The sequence below is a fragment of the Cuculus canorus genome, chromosome 10 (genome assembly GCF_017976375.1).
Source record: "Cuculus canorus isolate bCucCan1 chromosome 10, bCucCan1.pri, whole genome shotgun sequence".
Lineage (NCBI taxonomy): Eukaryota > Metazoa > Chordata > Aves > Cuculiformes > Cuculidae > Cuculus > Cuculus canorus.
In genome coordinates, this window is record NC_071410.1 from 19,110,140 (window position 1) to 19,134,388 (window position 24,249).

Sequence of the window (24,249 nt, forward strand, 5' to 3'; positions counted from 1 at the left end):
AAAAGGATGGTATTCCTCCACCTGTAGTAATGTGGTTTTGAAAGTTTTCCAAAAGAAATGTGCGCAAGCCCATCGTATTTGATGGAGTTCCCATGAAACACATTTGAGGTCAGTAAGCTTTAAAGATCATTATTTCCTTAAATATGACTGTATAACTCATTTGTGTCAGTGTAGTAAGTAGAAGAACTTGTGCATAAAAAGAACTAGTCTGAAGACAATAAGGAGGCAATATGCATCAGTTCACTCAGAAAAATTCTTTGATAGATAGCAATTGGTAGGTACCACAGTGTTACATCAGCCCTCCACAAATCCCTGCTAAATTCACTCCCTTTTTAATCAGAAAAAAAAAGAAAGCATAGCCAAGGAAGGGAACTGGGGACTTAACGAAAAAAACGGTCATTTTTCATATATTCCCTTTTAGAAGTCAGAATTTACACAAAAAATTACTACTTAACAGTCTCAAAAAAAATCTCAAGTATATAACTCCTTGCTAGTGTCTACGACATGTTACGGGTTCCAAAAGCTTTGAGACCACTGCCATAAAACAATTTCTCAGGTGCAAATGTTCTCAGTCGTCTAATATTTTTTAGTTTCTTTGACATGTAAGCATGCCACTTTCCACCACCGGTTGGGACTCCAGGATTTTTTATTCCAAAACATTCCAAACCTCTACAAAATATTACTCCTAAGAGCTCCCTTCAGAAGCATTTTAATGACGCTATTTTTCAGTTAGCACACTGGCAGAGAATGCAGTCAAAACTTGCCACAAAAGGCTTTTCTTCTACCAGTCTTATTCCTGTTGAGACAGAAATAGGCGTAACACAAAGATCATCATTTGATCAGAAACAAACTAAAAAGGCAAAACATGACAATTCCAAAGGTAGCGCAGGATGATAAGAACAAGTCACCCAACTCTGTTCCCGATTAAAACATCACAAGAAGCAGCACTTACAGTATCAATGGAAACGCTTACCAATGTTTGAGCAGAATTGTTTCTGGCAGAAAGCAACTAAGCACACTGAAAGGAAAACCACTGCATCTCATATCTGCTGCACAGATTGCATTTACCTTTCAGCCTCTCTGCCCCTGTGCTGCCTGTTTGATATAGTACCGCATTGCAGCGGACTGGTAACATATCGTTCTTTTCAAACACTCCAATCTGATCACTTAACCAGATCATAAATTGATTGTTTTAGAATACTATTTAAAAATGAAAACTTCAAGGCATTAGATTTTAATTTCTCATTTAAATCTTCAAAGCAATGTGAAAAAGTCGTGGAAACTGGATTCATCCAACACTGGAATTAATATTTTAAAAAGAAAAAAAGAGGGGGGACGACGACTTTGATCAATCTGCACTGAAATAAAAACTTTCACCCTTTCTTCAGTGTGTCAAAGTACCCTCCAGAGCAGGAGAGAGTAAGAGGTATGTTTAAAAGGATAAGATGCAATGGTATGGCTAAGAATATTTTACTATACATGTGAAAAAAATCCATTTCCCCCCCACAATGGTAAAATAGAAGGCAAGGAACTTTCAAGCAGCTGGATAATATAAAAGATACAGAAGACTTTGCTAATAAAATTTTTAAGTCAGTTCAAAACAATCACTTTTTATCAGAAAGCAATGGTTTAACAACTCCATCACACAACTTTGATTCAGGATCTAGGTATATGTTAGACGTCAACTGGTTTTGCATAAACTATCAATTCAGCACAGAACAGCTACATCATTTAAAAGCTTTCTGTTTGCCTTCTAAAAGGTAACTGTGGTTCGACAAGTTCAGACTGACAAAGCTGAAAAGGGAACACAAATCAAAAGATATTACATTCTCATTGCTAAATAGCAGCAAGTTGAATGCATTTAATATTTTAGCATAAAAATCACAGCTGCCTTACTGCAGCTGTCAGGTTCAAGTGATTAATTAATGTGTCCTGTGGAATTGTTAATCTAATGTTAAGAATACTCATGATTCAAAGCAACACTGCTGGCAGAGTACTAAGTAACAACAGTAAAAGTAGTTTCTGCATTACATAAAGCAGACACTGAGAATGTAAGAAGCTGGCTGTCCCTCCTTCCAAACTCTCAGTTCCTCAGTTCTCTCAGAGGATGAAAGGAGTATACAAGTGGAATCATTTCCATCCTCTACAATCTAGTGCCTCGTGAATATATATGTGTTCATTTGGACATTCTAGATCCGTCTCCCCTTCCACAGGCTTAGTTTGTTTACTTGATAAACCTCCAATCACCTTCTTCCCTTTCATGGTCTTAAGTGAAAGATTTCTAGACTCCGATATTTTAGGATTAATTATTAGCATTAAGACTCAGGTGTTTCTAAGTGTGCAGTAGCATTAGTTATCACATCTTGGGAATTAGCATTTCAGAGAAAAAGTGTCACTGAGGGTATTTTTCTACCTTTTTTCTCTAATCACTATCTGCCCCAGCCCTCCACTAGTCATGGGTTACTTCCTTCCTTGCCTAATGGCTTAGAAAAACCTGATGATCAAAAACTTATCTAGGGGTAAAAGAACAAAAAAACCGAGCGCATATAACATCATATTACTGGTAATTTAAGTTGGCATCTCACTAACTACCCAAGTATTAACAATTAAACTCAACAGTAGTTACCTGGCAATCTGAACAAACGTAAAGCCTTACCACATCTATCTAAAGCCTTGAGGAAGTGTCACAAGAAACATGAGTCCCATTACACACTCTGTGGGTTTCAAATTCACAGTACAGAACTTGTTCTCAGCGAACACCGACACAGTTCAAATTGCTGCAGTGAACATGGCTGATGTACAACCACTGCAGCAAAACTCATCAACTGTGACCGGGAGAGTAAACATTTAACAGCAGGGCAAGGGGAACAAGGAAAAAGGGTTTTTTAGAATGGAAATCGTTAGATGAAGGTCATACCAGCCCCTGGAATTTATAAGGTGTCCAAAATGGTTACTGCTACTATTTGATTTAGTCCACTGCTCCCCTAAAGTTATAAATGCCTCAGGCAGCTTTCCCTGAAACATCAGCTTAAGCTACGAGTGTCCAACCTACATGAAACAGTGCATGTAACTGTTAAATAAGTTAAAAATCCATCCTAAAAATATGGTACAGCTGATAGTGATACAGTAATAATACTGCATAGTCACTGAAATAATCACTAATAGCTCAAAAAAAGAAGGAAAAAAGGAAACAAACTAAAGGGGAAAACAAAGAAACTAAAGGGGAAAACAAAGAAACAAACTAAAGGGGAAAACAAAGAAACAAACTAAAGGGGAAAACAAAAACTAAAGGGGGAGAAAGAAACAAAAAAGGCCTGCTATTTCTCAAGCTATGTACCTTACACCTTGGTCAATATTTGCTTTAGATCTTTGATGATCTCATCAAAACAAACCAATATCTGATTACCCAATTGTTCATCTAATAGCCTTTAGATAACAACTCTCAGTGTAAATATTTGGGGTAAAAGAAAGTTAAGCTTTTTCACCCAGAACTTCCAATCATGCAATTCCTATTCCTTTTTAGGGAGCAAGATTCCTTTTTGTCAATTCCCCACTTTTTATATTCTTCCCTCCTAAGCGCATACAGAATAAAGGAATTGTCCAAGTCTGCAGTCTATCCAACCCAAACTCTTCTATGACCTCCCCACCTTCCAGCCCTTCCTAATGAGCTTGTACCCCTCCACCGCAACAGCCCATGCAGGGGGGCCACCCCACCACATCTCCATGACCCCTGCAAGATCACTGCCCTGCCACTGCACATCTCTCTAATTCATCACAGTTCTTACACATCCTGCCTTCAGTGGCGTACAGCACTTCAGAGGAGCACCTCTGCACGTGGAGTTCCTTGCAAGGGTTTGGGGATTTCCCCACCATGGTGCCTTGTAGGCACTTCCTTGTGTGAGTGCTGGAGGTGACCTCCTTTAAGCCCGATTTTGTCAGTTCCGTGATCCCTTCCCGTCCTATCGCCCCATGCCATTCGCTCAATGATCCCATCACCTCACCCTATGCCCTTCGCTCAAGGTTGTGTTGTGACAACAATCACTCACTGGAACAGTCTTCCCAGGGATGGGATAGAGTCCCCATCATTTGAGTTTGTCAAGATTCAACCAGAGAGGGTGCAAGATAAACTCATTTAGGCTCCCTTTTCCATGAAAGGTTGGACCAGAGGATCTTCTGCGGTTAATTTCAATCTGGCATGTTCTTTTAACACTAAATTTAAAATTACTACTATTTCTGAATACAAATCTTTGTCTTGCCCCATACTAATATTTCTCAATCTCTCTGCTGTATGCTGGGATTTCCAAAAAATAAGCACAATGCTGAAACGAATTATATAGGATTAAAATTATCACAGAAAAGCTTTTCCTCATCTCAGTAAATACTTATGACACCAATTATGGTATCAGTGAAATCTTCTAAACTTCAGGGGACAGCACTTTTTAAACTCAACAAAATCATTGCTTGAAAAATAAAATATATTGTAACAATTAAGAAAAAAATGGGAGTTATGGGAACCAGGGGCAGATTAAACTAGACAAGCGAGCAAGTTCTCTTTTTTTTGAAAGCCAGACAAATAGTTCTGGAGCATCCCAGACACAGTACAGAGGATCTGATAATCTTTCTCGTGACCTGTCACTTCACATCTACACTCCTTTGAGCTGCTGCAGTCTTTCTAGCAGTAAAATGCCCTCTTTTCCAAGAAATAAGGCTTGCCAACCAAGAAACACTGGTGCTTTCAGTGCTTAACTGTTGTTCCCCTACCCTTTTTCACACCACACTATGACGAATTTCCTCTCTAGCAAGGAGCTTTAACAGGAAGTATCATAAGTTAAAGACAGACTTCAATCGAGCTTCATGTTTCATAATCCAGCATGTTTGGGAGCAGTGATTACACACAGCTTCACTGAAGTAATGAATTTTATGTCTGCCAGACAGCATTTCAAAGCACTGCAAGGACTGTTGACTTTGCCACAATGGTCTCACACACCTAAATGTACTGATGTGGAAACAAATCATCCCATGCTTCAAATACATAGCCTTGGTTTTCTCAAATGTTTTTTGGGGGTTTTTGGTTCTTGGTTTTTTGGTTTTTTTTTTACAATGCTTAACATATCAACTTCTACTAAATTTCAATTTTATCACATCTCCCAAAATTGAGTCCTGTCTTCTAAGATGCTTTAAAATTTCAAGTTCTGTAGACAGCAGGCCAAGTTTTGGAATGTAAGATGTACACACAAAAATCGTGTAGATAGCAGAAACAGACAGACATACAAAAAGAGAGATTTCTAAGTTTACATTAAAAGGCTTACATTTTGAAAAATGTATACAGAAAATTTTGCCTTTGCTGCTCCTGCCCAACAACTTTAGTAGACTAAGCAGTGAATGAAACTCTAAAAAACATCTTTGATTTAGAATACTGCTACCCTTCAAAAATCAAATAACTCATTAAACTTTTACTTACAGGTTGTTGCTTATGTAACCCAGTCCCATTATTCAGTGTCAATTCACTAAAAATTTACTGAATTTCTCTAGCAAAAGGTTCTTCGCACTCACTCCCAAGTAACAGGATATGAATGCCCCCTTAATTTTAACACCATGTTTTGAAGAGACAGAATATAGGAAACCATAAACAATTTAACTCGATTCTTCTGAATATTACAAAGCATTTAGCAGCAGCATATGAAAATTAAATCCAGGTTCATACTTGTAAAACCACATTTGACCACATAACCCGATTTTTTCCAAGTTTAAAAAAAAAAATAAGGAGGAGGGGTGAGGGAGGTTATTAGTTATATGTTAGGATATATTCCCAAATGATGCAGAATTCTGTCAAGCTACATTTATTATCTACGTTCCAAAACCAGCCCATTGTTTCCACAAAGTTCTTTACATAGTTCTTTCCCTTACCTTTTTTCCACCTATAATTTGCCCTTTTGGTTTACTTCTCTTTGCCTAAAAAGATCCCTGTTTGAAGGAATCACCCAACAATTCAAGTGCTTCCTACAAACACATTTTCTTTGAGACAAACATCAGTGCTATACTGTCTCATGAGCAATAATTCAGCGCAGCATTGGAAGAGAATTATGACAACCTACCAGATGAGGTTTTACCACTGAGAACTGATTCCACAAGAAAAACGGTTGCACACCTCTTCCCAAAGCGAATAAAACAATTTCCAAACTCATTTTACAGATTGATACTAAATCACCATTCTGAAAGAAGGCATTGGCACATTACAATCAAGGACACTGACAAGTTACAATAGTTTAAGAGAAGAACCAGCTGTATCTATCATTTTGGGATTAGATTACAGCCGTGTTTCTGCCACTTCCCTTCACAAGGTTTCAAGATCCTTAGACACACACCCAATCTCTGCACACTGGTCTGTCATAACCTTTAGTATTCAGAACTGAATAGCTGTGGCAAGGCACCAAGAAATCAAGTTAAAAATATCAGTTTCAAAATCCAACTCATAAACCTAAAAATTAAATTTAAGAAAGGAAAAACTAAAATCACAGTCACTAAAGTTGCAGAGGACCTTTTGAGATTTCTTTACCCTACCATTGTCACCCACAAACTTAGACTGAGATTTAGAGGGTTTGCATGATAGTTTTTCCTTGTATTTTTTTTTGCTAAATTTCTCTCCTGCAGTACAGACCAATTTTATCTCAGAGTCCTGGTTTGCATTTGCCTACATTTAATCTTATTGCCTGCTAACTCCAGCTTGATGTCTTAACAAGACATCAAGAGACAGTCCATGTTTATGCATTTTCATTAAGTTATATCAATGGAGAAAACGGCTTGCAAAATACACGTCAGAAATTACAGACTAGGGGTACAGGAACAAATCATCAAGAAGATGGAGTCTTTGATGAGAATTCTAACTGCTCCTTCACTGAACGTGAAATCAAAAACTGGTATGTGAAAACAAGCATTTCAATTGAAAAAGATTCCAAATGTATTAAAGAGTATAGAATAGATAAACAAATTAATTCTAATATAATTGGTTTTGACATTGACAGGCACGAAACTTTCATTTCACTAAAGTAACACAGTATTTTGATGCTCATATAGAGGGAGAAAACACCTCTCAACAATCATGCTTTGGATGCTGCTAAAAGTCTCCTTTGCAAAACTTATAAAGAAATCCGTAGTCCTGTAATCGGCTACTGGGTGAACCATAGCCTGGGCTGCATCAGAGGAAGCATTGCTAGCAGAGCAAGAGAGGCAATTCTGCCCCTCTAGTCTGCTTTGGCGAGACCCCACCTGGAATATTGCATTCAGCTCTGGAGACCTCAGCAGAGGAAGGAGATAGATCTGTTGGAGCAGGTCCAGAGGAGGCCACGAAAATGACCAAAGGCCTGGAACACCGTTCCTTTGAGGCTGAGAGAGCTGGGGCTGTTCAGCCTGGAGAAGACACCAAGGGGACCTTACTGCGGCCTTTCAATACTTAAAGGGAGCTTATAAGAAAGGTGGGGAAAAACTGTTCAGCAGCGCCTGTAGTAGCAGGACAAGAAGTAATGGCTTTAAACTAAAAGAGGAGAAGCTTAGTCTAGACATTAGGAAGAGTATCGCCAAGAAACAGAACGTGGTTATGTTGTTCTATTTTAATTATTTCTACAGCTCTCGCATACCTGTGACTTTGCCTTTCATCACCAATGCTGATTAATGAATTGCACAGCAATTGCTACCACATCCTGAGAGGTAAGTGTCCTGTGGTGTAAAATACTTAGCTAATATTGCATCACTGCTTAGTAATTTACATAACCTACTAATTAAGTTCTGCATCTGTAAGTTAATTGCTGTAAATGCTTGACTATTACAGTAAGAGCTTGTTTTTTCCCCCTCTTGAAATAATACCTGTCTCCCTCTGGTACAACCAGAAAAGATGCTTCCATACCTGTTAGGGAATGCTCTCCAACAGCGCCTAACAACTGGCTTGATGTGATGCGGCCCAGATCACTCGGCATTCTACAAAGGAAGACTAAGAACGGCAGGGGTCTGATTTTCATCTCTTACTGATCTTAGACATTTATCACACCAGCTTTTATGAAAGCCTTTTTGACATTTTTCTATTAATTCTTGAGCTCAAACCACTGAATCATAGAATAGTTTGGGTTGGAGTGGACCTTAAAGATAATCTAGTTCCAACCCCCAAACAACAAATGATGTAAGTTGTCCAATGTTGAGGGTAAATATTAGCAAAATTAAATAAAATGCTAATTTTAGACGCCTCCCAGACTCCTTACCAAGCCCAGTGAAACTGGTAATTTCATGCACAGTGCTACTGACAAAGACAGCAAGCTTGTAAGCCTAGATATCGCAGTTCAGTAACTGTTGATGACTCTTTCCATTATTTTGGAAGCGACACAAAATACACGCTAACATGCATCAACAACCAAGCCACAAGGCACTAAAGCACATGGTTTGTCCAAAAAGAGTTTGTTCACCCCGTTGATGAGATACAGGTAACACTTGTTTCCTCATGATTGAGCTTCTAAAATTAGAAAGGTAAAATGACATTGTCTGCACAAGATAAAGAGTAATTAGTTTCTTCAACACCTTCACATCCCTAAAAGTCAGTTTTAAGCGAGATATTGCTTAAAAAAAAACGCATGTAAATTACAGTCACTTTCACAATATTGTTGTTTTCATTAAGTCTGGTGCGAATTTTACCACTGCTGTCAGTGCAAACATTTTCTATTCTTGAAAGAAGGATTAGCTGAAAAAGAGCGGTGAGACAGCCTTACTTTTTTGTGTTATAAACTAAAGATTTGGCCATTAAGTCATAGCTACAATTTTACTTTTTCATTCAACTTGTTTTTTTCATAATTTCAATTGAGCTGATTAAAAGCTAAAGTCAGTTTTCACAGAATCATAGAATAGTTTGAGTTGGAAGGGACCTTAAAGCCCATCCAGTTCCACCCTCCCTGCCACGGGCAGGGACACCTCCCACTGGCTCAGGCTGCCCAAGGCCCATCCAACCTGGCTCTGAACACCTCCAGGGATGGGGCAGCCACAGCTTCCCTGGGCAACCTGGGCCAGGGCCTCACCACTCTCACAGTGAAAAAATTCTTCCTTATATTAAGCCTAAATCTGCTCCTCTCCAGTTTATACCCATTGCCCCTCGTCCTATCACCACAAGCCTTTGTAAACAGTGCCCCTCCAGCTTTCCTGTAGCCCCTCCAGGTACTGGAAGCTGCTCTAAGGTCTCCTCAGAGCCTTCTCTTCTCCAGGCTGGACAACCCCAACTCTCTCAGCCTGTCCTCACACGGGAGGTGCTCCAGCCCTCGGATCATCCTTGTAGCCTCCTCTGGATCCATTCCAACAGCTCTATATCCTTACGTCGAGGACTCCAGGACCAGACACAACACTCCAGATGAGGTTTCTACCGGTTTTTAGCATTCGTACTTTTGCTACGCACAAACCAACAACAGGAAAACCACTCCCGTGCAAGTATAAACCTTAAAGCCGACATCCTGGCAGCTGTTCGCGAGCCTTACCTGCATCATAGTGACCACATGACACGGATTCAGGAGGTAAATGACCGTCCTGGTGGCAAACTTGAAGCCCACCTCCAGCCCGAAGATGAGGCAGAGCAGCACCAGCAGCAGGTTCTTGCCCAGGCTCTCCTGCTTGGCCTGGGGCTGCTGCAGCAGGTCCAGCTCTTTGCAATGCAGCTGCCTGAGCTTCCACAGGGACACGAGGATCTCCACGACGCCCACGGTGAGGAAGACCACGCTCTCCACAAAGCGCTGGTGCCCAGAGAGGAAGGCTGCGCACTCGGGCCCCCCATTGCCGGCAAAGCTGGGGTCCACCCCCCCGTACAGCCAGTCCAGGAGGTTCTGGAGGCTGTAGCGAGACATGGTGTCTCGGCGAGACGCAGTCACAGCCGGGCTGGGGAAACCTGGGGTGCCCCCGCGGCGCGGCCGCCCCCGAGGCGAGCGGGGGGCTCGGCTGGGTCCCGGCTGCTCCCCGCGGTGCCTGAGAGCGGGGAGGAGCGGATAAGCGGAGCCCCGCGCCGAGCCGCCTCTTCCCCTGCCGGCACCGCCCTCCGCGCGGCTCCTCCTCGCGCCGCTGTGCCCGGCGCCCCACGCCGCCTGCACACCGCCCCCCAGTGCCTGCCCGCAGCCCCCCGGGCCCACTGCCGCCCCACAGCTCCCCTCTATCCATACCCCCCCAGACCCACTGCCGCCCCACAGCTCCCCTCTCCGCCCACCGCCCCCCTCTATCCATACCCCCCAATACCCACTGACGCCCCACAGCTCCCCTCTCCACCCACCGCCCCCCTCTATCCATACCCCCCCAGACCCACTGCCGCCCCACAGCTCCCCTCTCCACCCACCGCCCCCCTCTATCCATACCCCCCCAGACCCACTGCCGCCCCCTCACCCACTGCTCTCTCTATCCACAGCCTCCCTCCTTACCCACCGCCTCCCCGCAGCCCCCCCAACCCACAGCCCCCCCACAGCTCCCCTCTCCACCCACAGCCCCCCTTACCCACAGCCCACCCTTACCTGTTGTCACCCCTTACCCACAGCCCCCTCACTGCCTCCCCTCCTTTCCCATTGCTCTCTCTGCATACTCACTGCCCCCACTATCCAAAGCCTCCCCCCTTACCCACTGCCTCCCCACCACCTACCCTAACCCACTGCCCGCCTTACTCATTGTCCCCCCCCTTACCCACAGCCCCCCAACGCCTCCCCACCTCCCCTCTTTACCCATTGCCCCCCACTTACCCACTGCTCACTCTACCTACAGCCTCCCCTTACCTATAGCTCCCCCTTAGCCACTGCCTCCTTTGTTCATAGCCCCCCCTTACCCACAGCCCCCCCTTTGCCCTGTGTTCCCCCCTTTCCCACCGTCTCCCCATCCTCTATCCCCACTGCCCCCCCTCCACGGCCTCCCCTTACCCACAGCCCCCCTACCCACCAATCCCTCCGTTCACAGCCCCCCCATACCCATCACCTTCCATTTACCCATCACCTCCCCTTTCCCACCGCCCTCTCCGTTCACAGCCTCCCCCTTACCCACTGCCCCACCTTTATCCACCACCTTCCCTTACCCGCAGCCTCCCCCCAAACCCCTCCGTCCACATCTCCCCCCACCTGCTGCCGCGGTGCCCCCGCCGCGGTGCCCGGGCGCGGCGGCTCCCTTAGGGCTGGCGGGCGCCCCCGGCCATGGAGCCGCCCCCGGCGAGGGAGGGGACGGAGGACGCGGCACTCGCCTCCCCGCCGCTCGGCCGGACCCTGCCCGGCGCCGCCGCAGCATCCCCCTTCCGACGTGCCTGACTCACCCCGAAAAATGGACGGGCCCCCCGCATTGGCTGCGCGGCCGCCCCTCCCTCCGCCGCGGCTGCTCCTCCCCCCGGCACCGCCTGCGCTGCCCCCGCCCCGCGGGGCTCCCTGCGTTGAGACCCCCCGCGATCCTCCCCGGGGTGCCCCGGTGCTCCCCGGGCTCTCCAAAGCCCCGCGATGCTCCCCGCGATGCTCCCCGGGCTCCCCTTACTGCACCCGCAGTGCTCCCCGTGTTGCCCCTGCGATGCTCCCCCAGCCCCGCCACGATCCCCGCGATGCTCCCCGCGCTCCCCTCGCGATGGTCCCCTTTGCTGCAGCCGCGGTGCTCCCCGCGCTCCCTCAACCTCTGCGATGCTCCCCGGGCTCCTCCCGCGATGCTCTCCTCGCTGCCCCCCCCGCCCCTGCTATGCTCCCCGGACTCTCTCAGCCCCTCGCTCCCCCCGCGATGCTCCCCTCGCTGCACCCGCGATGCTCCCTGGGCTCCCCCGGCCCCGCGATGCTCCCCCCTGCCATGCTCCCCGGGGTCCCCCAGCCCCGCGATGCTCCCCGCTGGCTCTACTACCCGACCTGTTGCCTCTGCTGCTGCCCACCTGCTCCCTTTCTTCCTCCTCCTCCTTCCAGCAGCCGTCTGTCCCGGGGAGCGATGCCCGGGCTGTTTGCCCACCCCATCCCACAGGTTAACTGGGGAAACGAGGGGAAACTGGTTCAGGCTAAACTCTCTTCTCCATGGCATTCATCAGCCAAGGGGCTGCAGTGGCATGCATCTTTGCTGCACGCTGATACAAGAAGTAGTTACTGTTCTTTTTTATTATGGAATATTTTTGATTTAAGCTAAAGTAGAGTTAAGTTTCATCTAAGTAATTGTGGGGTTTTTTTTTTTACATTTGGGAAAATGTCCCTCTGACAGAATGGTTTATTTCAAATGGTGTTTCATAGAATCATAGAATAGAATCATAGTGTGGTTTGGTTTGGAAGGGACCTTAAAGATCATCCCGTTCCAACTGGACAGGGACACTTCCCACTGGCTCAGGCTGCCCAAGGCCCATCCAACCTGGCCTTGAACATCTCCAGGGATGGGGCCACCACCACTTCTCTGGGCAACCTGAGCCAGGGCCTCCCCACCCTCAGCGTGTAGAAATTCCTCCTTATGTCCAGCCTAAATCTGCCCCTCTCCAGTTCATACCCATTGTCCCTCATCCTACCACTACAAGCCTTTGGAAACAGTCCCTCCCCAGCTTTCATATAGTCTCTTCAGGTAGTGGAAGGTCACTGGAAGGTCTCCTTAGAGCCCTCTCTTCTCCAGGCTGAACAACCCCAACTCTCTCAGCCTGTTTTTCCATACACTGTCCATTTGGAGATGCTAACATCTTGTGTTCAGCATGATCTTTGCTGAACACGTCTCCTCTGTAATCGCCTCTGTCTGCAGTCTTTCCCCGTGTTAATGGCAGGGTCAAACAGAGCTGGAGCCAGCTCCAAACGAGCAAGTGTTTTGACTGTTACGATGTTCATAATAACATTAAAATTAGTTCTTAGAAAGTAATAGAATATGCATAAGATTTCTGGGAAAATATATACATATGCACTTAAGTGGGAAATCTATTCTGTAACAGCTCTTGTCTTGTTGCACATGATTGATGAAGATTACTTCCTCCTGTTGCCCAGCCCTGATAAAGGATACTTGCTTTCTAAAACTCCAAAATGAGTCTTAGAGAGTTGATTTGCCGGCATTTTCGGTATCAGCGCCAAACTTCAGTTGTGAGCACAGACTGTATTCTTGCAGCCTGCTGTACCCTTGGCCACAAGCAGCGTGCAGACCCGCAAAGGATTGACTCACAGGTGTGCCTGTTGTGCTGGGAACTGTTCTTATTGTTGTGCAATTATACCACATGTGACATTTTTTGTATTATAACTAATATTTAACAGTTTACAACAGTAATTATAACAGTCTACAAAGGCTTGTAGTGATAGGACTAGGGACATTGGGTATAAACTGGAGAGGGGCAGATTTAGGAGGAATTTCTTCACAATGAGAGTGTGAGGCACTGGCACAGGTTACCCAGAGTAGTCGTGGCTGCCCCATCCCTGGAGGTGTTCAAGGCCAGGTTGGATGGGCCTTGGGCAGCCTGAGCCAGTGGGAGGTGTCCCTGCCCATGGCAGGGGGTGGAACTGGATGGGCTTTGAGGTCCCTTCCTCCCCGAACTATTCTATGATTCTAAATCTAGTGTGCTCAGTTTACCAGAAGCACATTGTATCTCCATCATAAAGGCAGAGGTGGGTAGAGATCTAGGTGGAGTAGTGGGTTAAGGGAATGTTGTCCAGGTAGGTAAAACCAAGCAGTCTCGTCCTACAGGTTTTATTTCACAATCTCTGCCCATAGCACATTGCTCTCCTCTCCACGACCACTCTGGAACAGTCCTTCTCTGCAGGACAGCACAGCAACAGCACTCTCACCAGCCAAACTGTGGGGCCTGCTTAATGGAAAATAAAAGCATGGTTCCACAAACAAATTTGAAAAGACCAGGCAGGTATCTGTTGGCTGAGTCACAGGGATTTTCATATAGACAGAGGCAGCAACAACTGATCTGTAAAGCTGGAGGCACTGTGTGTGTGTCGTTCTGCTGTGAAAAAGATTATTCCTTGCTTGGGGAAAGAACAGGGATCCACCAGGCTTTTCAAGATCTTCAAGGGCTCCTTTCTGCAAGTAGGGTTTGATAAGAGCTCTTCTACAAAATGCTGTTTTCTGTCCTTGCTAAGTCATTGAAGCACTGGTTGTTGATCCAGTTACGCACAAACCTGCTGCAGAGAGTGAATTTGCAGAAACCAGATGCCAAAGGGTGCATTTATCCCAATTATGAGCAGAATAGAAGTAATAGTAAGGTTAGCTTGACCACGTCATGAGGTCTCTGTTGGCCCTGAGCACACGAGGAAGACAGGCCAGATTACTAAGACTGACGGACTACAAAAGGTATGCTGCCAGACAACTGAATTGTCACGTGCTATGAGATAAAAACTGCTTCTTAAGTACATTTGTACTAAGAGAAAAAGATCAATCCCCTACTCAACAGAAGAAAACCTGTCAACAAATTATAAAGAAAGCTAAAATGATTGGTGCCTTTGTACATCAGACTTTCAAGAAAGTTAGGATGGGTGATGCTAGAACAAAATTATCTCCGCCCAGAGTAGGTAAAGAACGGATCAGGAGCACCCAGATAAACCAAATGTTTTCAGATTGTTTGAGTCTAGTGAACATGATTGAAAGACCATTAACTGACTGAATTAAGAAGGTTAATGAGATACTGGAAAAGCAGAAGAGGGAACTGTTAATTCATGTTACTAGCGATGGGGCAGAGCCTGAGAAATAACGTCTCAATCACTGTAATTAACTTAAACCTCCAGTAAAATCCTAGGAAAAAAATCTCACCAACTATTATTAGCACCTACATGATAACCAGGGAATGACAGCAGTCAACATGGATCTGTCAAAAATAAATCACACCAGATAATTTGATTTTCTCCTCCAGCAAGGACCAGGCCTTGTGGATATGACTGAGCCTGTTGTCAGTTCGATTAGGTCTTTGACACTTACATGACATTTGCATTAAGAAGTTAGAGAAATGCGGTCTGGATAAGTGCATTGCAAGGTCTATACAAAGCTGACTGAATAGCAAGCAGTAGCTTACTCTCTAAAGGAAAGAATATATTGCTGTCTAGAGCCTGTCTCCAGTCTGTGCCCTTTTGTTATTAACAATGTAAATCATGGAACAGAGAACATAGATAATAATTTTGCAGGTGATGCAAAGCTGTGTGGGAAAGGATTAAATCTTAAGATGGTCTTAACCATTCAGGGATGTGCTCTTTATAAAAAATCAAGAAGATATTCAGTCAGATCAAGTTGCATCATAGTTCAGAACACTGTACTGGTGTAAGCCACCTGGTATAAAGCATCACTGCCTTTCTTCTTCCTCTTGCTATTCCTTTTCTCTCATACTCTCTTGTGCCAGCATAAGCTTTTCTGGGGCTGTGTGGTCAACTGTACGAGGAAGCTGAGTCACACTACAATTACAATTCTAGAGGTAGTTGTAACCTGGAGCACTTTGCTGATCTGTTTGATCCTGCTTTGAGTCATGGCAGTGGTTGAGGTGACCTGCTGATTTCCTGTTTTTTGGGGATTTTCCACTCATTAGAAAGAAGAAACATAGTTGGTATAAGACTGGGCATCCTGGTATGATTGATATTCTTTGCAACAACACAATATTCATAGTTCCTGTTCAGATTGTGATCCACTATGAATCAGAAGGATCTGGTTCTCTGATCTTGATCTGCCAGGTGACTTAGGGTCAGTTCCTTCCTTCTCTCTGCTTCAGTTTCTTCAGGTCCTTTGAAAGGCACTGAAGTTTAGTATTATTGACAGAACACTAAGCAATTGCTCTTTTCTGTGTGTTAACCATTTCTTCTCATTCTTTCACTAAGTCATTTAGGATCTTACTAAGATCCATTGCAAACATGTGTCTCCTATGTCAACATAAAGTGTTCCCTAGAAGCAATAAATCCCTGTAACTAAAATGTTTGCACAAGATCATGAGGCTTGTTCTTGTATCTCATCTAACACAAGATTTATTTTTCTGTCTGTGGCTTCTTGAAATATAAAAATGGTGAAATCTAATGTTAATTCATGAAGAAATGGCAGGGCCCTGAGTGTACCAGTGGTCCTGAAACCATCTGAAGCAGCCTTGTATGTGGCTTCCACTCACTGATCATCCTCTTGGGAGCACCGTTGGCTCTGACCTAGATCCCAGTCCTCACCCAAGTGCTGCAGTAGGCACACCTCCATCTTCATCTCTGCCCTTTGCTTTCCCAACTTGTTGACTGGACTTCCCAGACTAGCCTCGAACCTGGCTTGTCACCCCTTATTTCTCTAATGATCACTGGACTCCCAAGAGAACCTGTCACCATCCCCAGCCCTGTTCCGCTCACCTGGCTTGTTGCTGTCGGACTGTGCCCTTTTTTGGCCAGGTCAATGCTTCTTTGCTTTGTTCCCTCAGCTTGCAACTTAGCATTATTGTAGTTTTATGTGCTTGGTCTAGATAGCGAGACACGAGCCCCAAGTGAACCCCTACTCATACAGACATAGGAACTAGGAAGGAAACGAGAATCTCCTACCTAAGAAAGGAAAGAAAGAGGGCACCTGCATTGAAGGGAGAAGAAGGAATGGGGACAAATTTGCAAAGAGCTGGGATTAGGTGTCCACTCAAAGTACTGCTGTTTATTTACAAGGTTTTTTTAATAAAAGAAGGTGATTGTTACATGCAGGATCTTTGATCTGATCATCTTTGGAGACACAAATAAACTCAGAGTCAGCAACAAATTCATCACTCTCATAAGTTTAAAATGGAAACTAAGTTGAGGGTCCTTGTTAGTTTGTCATTTCTTGTCTGAAGAACAGTACTGGGCACAGTATTACAGTCTGAAATATGCTTTGTGTAGTCAGAATGAGACCTGGAATAGCAACTGGGCAGCACTTGCAGACTATAGGCATGAATATATTCAAGTTGTGTGCACAGAAAGCAACAACGTTTCTGTGGCTTGGACTTGTAAACCAGAAGGCTTGTTTCTGTAGAAAACAGAAACCAGAGTGTCTTTGGCTTTCTACTCACATCCTACTTCTTTTCCCTTTTCACCTGTCCTTCTTGCTGCATTTCTTGTAGCCCAGGAATTAAATGAAATGTATTTTCCCTTCATAAATTCGGGAAATTGCTGCCCTAGCCTGACTAAATCTTCAGAAGTATATACATGTACATGATTCCTTTATCCTTCTTCTATTTTCAATGTGGTTTTTTGTTGTTAGAATGGCTCCGATACCTATGGCTGAGTTCTATCAAGCCCTGAAATATTTTTATAGTCTTAAGAAAATTCTTCTCTTTTATCCATCTTTCAAAAAGTAATCCAAACTGGGAATATTTGTGAAAGCAGTGGGGCTGCAAGCAATGGTATACTGACTATGACAAATGCTGATTACTTGTTTTGTTTTATTGGACGCGAACATGGGAAATAGACTGCGATAATTAGGCAGCGGTCAAACACTCTACTGCTTACACTTTCGTAATTAGGCTATAGCTGGGTGTTTATTAGTGTCACTAACATGCAATACACTTTTAGATCTAATATAAAATGTTGCTTTCCTTACTGTTGATATCAGATGCCGGGTAAGGGGTCTCCAAGCTCCGAGGGGTAACCTCGAGAGGCATCTCTGCACAAAGGGACATCACTGCTGCATAGCCTGCTGCCACACAGCAGAGCTCAACTGGCTACAGATGTTCACAGCATGAAGTGGTCAACTCATAGTCAACCCCTTTTGGTGAACGCGCACGTGTGCAGCTGTAGCAGGTTTTGTTTTGTCTGGTTCTGGCTTAGGCTGGTACTGTTAGCGCCTGGTAGGACGTGGCCAAGAGATGAGCACACCTCCCACACAAACCTGCTGCATTAACCTGCTTCACAGCCGAAAGACTCAAACCAAGCAGCTCAGCACTACCACCAGTACTTTGGCAGTTCTTTTCTTCCCCTCTTTCTAGAATACTGCTCACAAAGATAAACACAGAGGATTTTCTCCCAATTTTCTCTACCAACTGGATTGTCTGCTGCCAAGAACAACCTGCCATGGCCAGGCACCTTTCCACTCCCTCTGTCTCATACCGAGAGGACAGCTACTGCTGCTAGAAGTAATAGCAGCCGGCTTCGTACCTCGCCTCTGCATTTCATTCAGCCTCTCACCTGTCTCTGAGGCCTGTTGCTCAGAGCTTTTCTTTGGCAAAAGGGAAAAAGACCCATGTTTAGAATGGCAGTGCATAGTCCAGTGGCTGACGACAGGCCTGTGGGTACCCTTTTATTTTCTCCAAGGCACACAGGGGGATGCGGTGTTGTCGTGTCCGGCATCTATGCTGCTGGGCTCGAGGCTGAGCTGCCAGCCCTGGCCGGAGTGAAAGAATGGAAAAGTTAGAAAGCCCTTGGAAAGAGGAAAAAAGCTTCAAGGCATGGGATTGTTGCGGCGTTCCTTGGGCTTCTGGGAACTCCAGTACTGATAATACTTACAGGTACAAAAAAGAGTCAAGTGGGAGGTTGGATTGTGTAAGGAGAATCGGAGAGCTGTGATTATTTAGGTAAGGGAATGCAGAATACATATCTGCAGTACAACAATGTTAACAAGCTTTACTGCTCACAAACACCTTTTTCTTCACATGCACATTTCACTTTCATACCATTCTTCCAACAGCTTTTTATGTGTCATTTTGGCAAGAAATTACATTACTTGCTTACAGGCAAGGCAAATCATGGAGAGGGCTGAAATTCAAGAGTCCGTGTATATGAGTTTGGAGGTTGGCTTTTTTTCCCTTCTGGAATAGGAAATGTTTCAAAGTTCAAATGTCAGAACGGTTCGGTGTCAACAGTCTTCTGAATATTCTTGACAATGCCGAATATTCTTAACAATAACCAAAAAAGTACCAGAGCTGCAGTCTTTGGAACACAGTGTACCTTTTCACTAAATCTATGGGAACAAGTCTGCTTGATTTCCTCACTTCTAATAATGCAAACCATTACCTCTTTTACTTTAACAGCTTGTCTTTACTGCCAAAATAAAGCACAGTGTGCTTCTGCTAAACTGAGCACACTAAATTTACTGTTATAAATTTAAAAATGTCACACATGGTGTAATTAAAACAACAATACAAACCGTCTGCAGTGCAACAGGAATTGTGCAGTGTCCTGCTGAAGAAATGAGTTGTTGCAGATGTGCAATGGGCGGGGATTGTGAAATAAAATCTGTAATACAAGACAGCTTTCAGGATATTATTTACATCATCATTATTATTATTATTATTATGTATTGTTATTATTTTGTTACTTACAGGTTCTTTAGGAAGGACAGGCAGGGAAAAACAAGAAGGTGCTGGCCCTCTGTGTTGATGACCAGCTGTAGAGCATAGAGCTCCACCTGGGGATGGATGAGGAGGGCTCAGTATTAAGTGGAAGGCAGGGATAAGCAACATTTTGGAGGAGGGCTAGAGACTAGGGGAAGAGTGTCTAGAAAGCTGCATGGAGGAGATGGACCTGGGGGTGTTGATTGACAGTGACTGAACGTGAGCCAGCAGTGTGTCCGGGTGGCCAAGAAGGTCAATGTCATCTTGGCTTGTATCAGACATGGCGTGGCCAGCAGGTCCAGGGAGGTGATTCTGCCCCTGTACTCGGCACTGGTGAGACTGCACCTCAATCCTGTGTTCAGTTCTGGGCCCCTCGCTGCAAGAAGGATGTTGAGGCTCTGGAGTGTGTCCAGAGAAGAGCAACGAAGCTGGGGAAGGGGATGGAGAAGAAGACTAGCGGCTGAGGGAACTGCGGCTGTTTAGCCTGGAGAAGAGGAGGCTGAGGGGAGACCTTATTGCTCTCTACAACTGCCTGAAAGGAGTTTGTAGAGAGGAGGGTGCTGGGCTCTTCTCCCAAGTGACTGAGGACAGGACAAGGGGGAATGGCCTCAAGCTGCTCCAGCGGAGGTTCAGACTGGATATCAGGAAAAAACTTTTCACAGGAAGGGTCATTGGGCACTGGCAGAGGCTGCCCTGGGAGGTGGTGGAGTCACCATCCCTGAAGGTATTTAAAAGACAAATAGACGAGGTGCTCTGGGACATGGTTTAATGGCAGATAGGAATGGTTGGATTCTATGATCCAAGAGGTCTTTTCCAACCTAGTGATTCTATGATTCTACTACAGGCTGATGAGGCCCTCTATGGAGACACAGGCTTACAAGCCCTGGCTCTCATGGTGGGCTTCCACCACGTTGGTATCTGTTGGCGGTACAACACAACAGGGCACAAGCAACCCAGCAGGTTCAATTTGGTAAGCTGCTCAGCACAGGGGGGCTGTTTCTGTTTTTATTTTGCTGTTTGTTTTTTCTTTTATACAGATTCTTCCATCAAGTACTCTGATTTCCTTCTGTTTAGTCAGCTGCTCGCATGTATTTTTTATGAATTTAAAGAAAGGCTTGTGGTAGTGCAATTGCTGAATTCCTCTCGAGGAATTATCTTGAGAGGAAGATGAAAGGATGTTGTATTTGTCATCTCTGTCCCTGTCAGCTAATTTAGCTATAACATATGCTAGACAATACTGAAAAAAAAAGTAAATGTCAACTTGAAGCACTTCAAAATAGAAGCTTAAAAAATGTATCACATTTTTGTGTTTTTTAATCTGATGGACTGAAAATAATTATATAAAGCACCAACAGAAACATTTTAGATGACAACTGTGTAAACGAGCTTTTCATTGACTCACATTTCTGTCATGTTTGCAGTATTTTTTTCCCTTACGTGAAAAGCTGCAATATTAATAGTCACAAACATTGGATGTGAAATAAAGGTATATCATGAATGTGTGAGCTTTGCTTTGAGATAAAGGAAATAATAGTTAACAGTTCATCTTCATATTAATTACCCTATCCATGTCAAGTTAAAAGGTTGAATAGTACTGTCAGTAACTGTTATTGAGGTTGAGGATGCATCTGAGAAAAATACGATAGGTTTCTTTGTAGGCTCATATGTTCAATGAGTAAAGCGTTCTCTGAAGTTGTTTGGAACTTGGGAAAATATATTTTTGTTAAGATAAGAGTGAAAAATAATGGATCTGCCATAGAACACATAAAGTGTGTTCTTGAGAAAATCAAAGTTTCCATCCAGATGTTATTTACACGTTCTTCTTAAGCTTGAAGTTTCTTGAGAACTAACAGAAAGAAAGTGACTGCTCTTTTTACACATTAGTAACTAAATATTTTAGGCCTTAAAGTGCTCAATGACATTCATTCCCTTTTGTCTTTGTGTTTTGTATCGTTTAGCCATTCTTCAGTTTTCAAGGCATTTGCTTTGTTTCACATTCAGTCTAGCAGCATAATATTGCTAAGTATAATAAAATGCATTTCACAAAGTATGCAAACTCACTTTCTTGGAAGTTCAGCCTTAATAGCTCTTTATTCACTGTTGCCTTCCAAGGTTATGTTATATTATATTATATTATATTATATTATATTATATTATATTATATTATATCATATTATATTATATTATATCATATTATATTATATTATATCATATTATATCATATTATATTATATTATATCATATTATATTATATTATATCATATTATATTATATTGAAATATATTTATATTATATTGAAATATATTTATATTGTATAAATATTATATTAATACAATGTGCACTTACAGATGCTGATACCTACAGCAATTCAATAATTTTCCGAGCAATGCTTAGCTAGTCTTTCAGTGAACTGGACCCAAATGAAAGATGATCTCTGAAATATCTATATATACAGTTTATTTGGCACAATAACATCCATGAAGGCTTACTGAAAACCCTTTTAGTTAGAACTGAGTTCAACTTTGAAAACTGAAATCTTACTTCTGATTGAGAGACACTGTCACTGCTTATGAATGTCAGCCTGAGAGACTCTGAACACTTGATCTTTCCTAAGCTTCTGTGTGGAATTTGCCTTTATTATTAATATCACAGTGACATTTGGTGTACAAAATCAGGGAACCACTATATTTAACATCATGTAAAACAAACGCAGTTCCAGTCTTGGACAAAAATGGAAAGGTAGGAAGGCCATGGTGAGGCATGTCTTTAGAGTTTGTTTTAATGTTATTGAGGATAAATGGGTATACCCACATATTTTCTGTGCAAATTTATATGTTTCATAAAGTGCAAGAGCCTCACGCAAGACAGAGGTCATATTTAAGTTCTGTATTGAAAGGCTGATTTAACCATTTTGTCAAAAATACTGTATGAAATAATGAAGTTTAACAGACTCTATGGAATAATAAGCCCTCTAGTGGTTGTTCACCCTCTAAAAGTCTCGTGTTGACACTTTAAAGAGATTTTCAACTCTATCAACAAACACAAGGGAAACCTCCACCCTTTCTTTTTCTGTAGCCACACACTTTTTGTTGTTTTATCCCTTCAGGATGTCGTTATCACTACTTTTCTATGCATAGGAAATGAAATGGTAAGAATTGGATTAGTTCCATTCTAACGATAAGTGACAGACCTGCATGACACTCCTCTGTAAGGGAGGCTGACTTTAGATAAGAAGAATACATGGCTGTTTCTGCAAAAGGCGTGACGATGGGGCATCTAGTCACTGAGGGCTTGGCAGGAGCCTGGGCACATCAAACAATTTTAATACTTCATACGTTGATAGAACAAGTGTTGAGAAAGCTATCAGTGTTTGCAGAAAGGAAGGCAGGAATTAAGTTCTCTCCTGTTGAAGCTGAATTTTCCATAGTGGGCTACTTGCCTAGTAACTGAAGAAAGTCTGCTGGGAAGCCTTATCAGCTGATGTGAGCTTATATAGCTGGTGTTTGAGACGTCATCTGGAATACTCTGTCCAGTTCTGGAATCCTCAGCGTAAGAAGGAGATGGAGCTGATGGAATGAGTCCAGAGGAGGCTACAAAGATGATCCGAGGGCTGGAGAACCTTCCCTACGAGGACAGGCTGAGAGAGTTGGGGTTCATCTGGAGAAGAGAAGGCTCTGAGGAGACCTTATAGTCACCTTCCAGTACCTGAAGGGGCTACAAGAAAGCTGGAGAGGGGCTATTCGTAAAGGCTTGTGGTGATAGGATGAGGGGGAATGGGTATAAACTGGAGAGGGGAAGACTTAGACTGGACATTAGGAAGAATTTCTTCACCATGAGAGTGGTGAGGCCCTGGCCCAGGTTGCCCAGGGAAGCTGTGGCTGCCCCATCCCCGGAAAGTGTCCAAGGCCAGGTTGGATGGGCCTTGGGCAGCCTGAGCCAGTGGGAGGTGTCCCTGCCCATGGCAGGGGGGTTGGAATCAGATGATCTTTAAGGTCCCTTCCAACCCAAACTATGCTATTATTCTACAATGTGAAAATTTCTTAGCTGAGGGAACTTATCTGTCCTTTGAATAAGGAAAACCTACAAATCTTCTGCTTTACTCTCAAAACAAAACCAGAGAAAAAACCTGGCTTTGTGTTAGCTGTAGGGTTAAAGACAGTTCTTACACATTCATCCGTGTACTTTCTGAAGCAGTTTAAATGTCACCAATATTGGAATATTGAGACTATTTTTTTGAAGCAATTGAAGTATATTGTGCTGTAAACAGATAGACAGTACGTATGTAAACTAATGTCACATAGAAGAGGTGTGCAACTTTCTCGGCTGAGGCACCTACCTGTTTAATTCTGCACAAAACACTGAATGCATACCAGTAAACACATCGATGCTTCAAGACACGTTTTTCACCATGCGCATATGTGTCGAACATCTCCTCTCTGGAGGATTTTTTAGGAGAAAAATTAAGGTAGGCATCTGCATTTTGCAATAATCGTCTGTCACAAAACTGCTTGCACTTTTAATTGTGGCTAAAAAATCAAACTGCACAGCAGGTGGCAGCCCGGGTCCTGTTCGATGTTGATGTGGTTTGCGCCTCTGAGGGAACATCAGGCTTCCAGGCTTGGAGTGGTTACTGCTATTAATGACATGTCCTTTCCTTTCTTTGAAGCAGGTGATTTTCAGCAAAGAAAGGGAAATTATCTGCGCCACTGGTCTTTGCCATTATACGAAGACAGACTGTTTTTTGGGAAGATCTTTAAAGAAAAAAAATCAGTGAAGGATGACAGCAAAACAACTCACTAGCAGTTTGGGATAGAGCTTCCTGCATCAATCCAAGTTATGTCAATAGAACATCAAAATAAACAGTAAATCTAACTATTAATCCTGCTTGAGTACTGCTATGTAGACACCTCGATACATCTGCCTATTAGAAGAAGGAAGCAGCTTCCACAATATGTTTTTGGATGCTGAATGCCTTGGATAATCTATGATTCTACGAAAGTATTTAAGAATCACAGAGTGGTTTGGGTTGGAAGGGACCT

The 24,249-nt window shown here is 43.6% G+C and overlaps 1 protein-coding gene across 2 annotated transcripts in view; it reads right to left on the bottom strand.

Annotated features, from left to right (window-relative positions):
- Window positions 1-11,286, bottom strand: part of TMEM164 (transmembrane protein 164) — a 38,207-nt gene extending 26,921 nt beyond the window's left edge. Inside the window, exons 1-2 of one of the 2 annotated variants that reach the window (XM_054075687.1) lie at window positions 11,109-11,286; window positions 9,504-9,984 (exon numbers count right to left, since the gene is read on the bottom strand). In XM_054075687.1, the coding sequence (XP_053931662.1) occupies window positions 9,504-9,866 (363 nt within the window). In that variant the 5' untranslated portion in view covers window positions 9,867-9,984; window positions 11,109-11,286. Of the gene's footprint in view, window positions 1-9,503; window positions 10,039-11,108 lie in introns of those variants that run through there. The other variant, XM_009559839.2, reaches the window with a different exon arrangement.
- Between the last annotated feature and the right edge of the window lie 12,963 nt (window positions 11,287-24,249).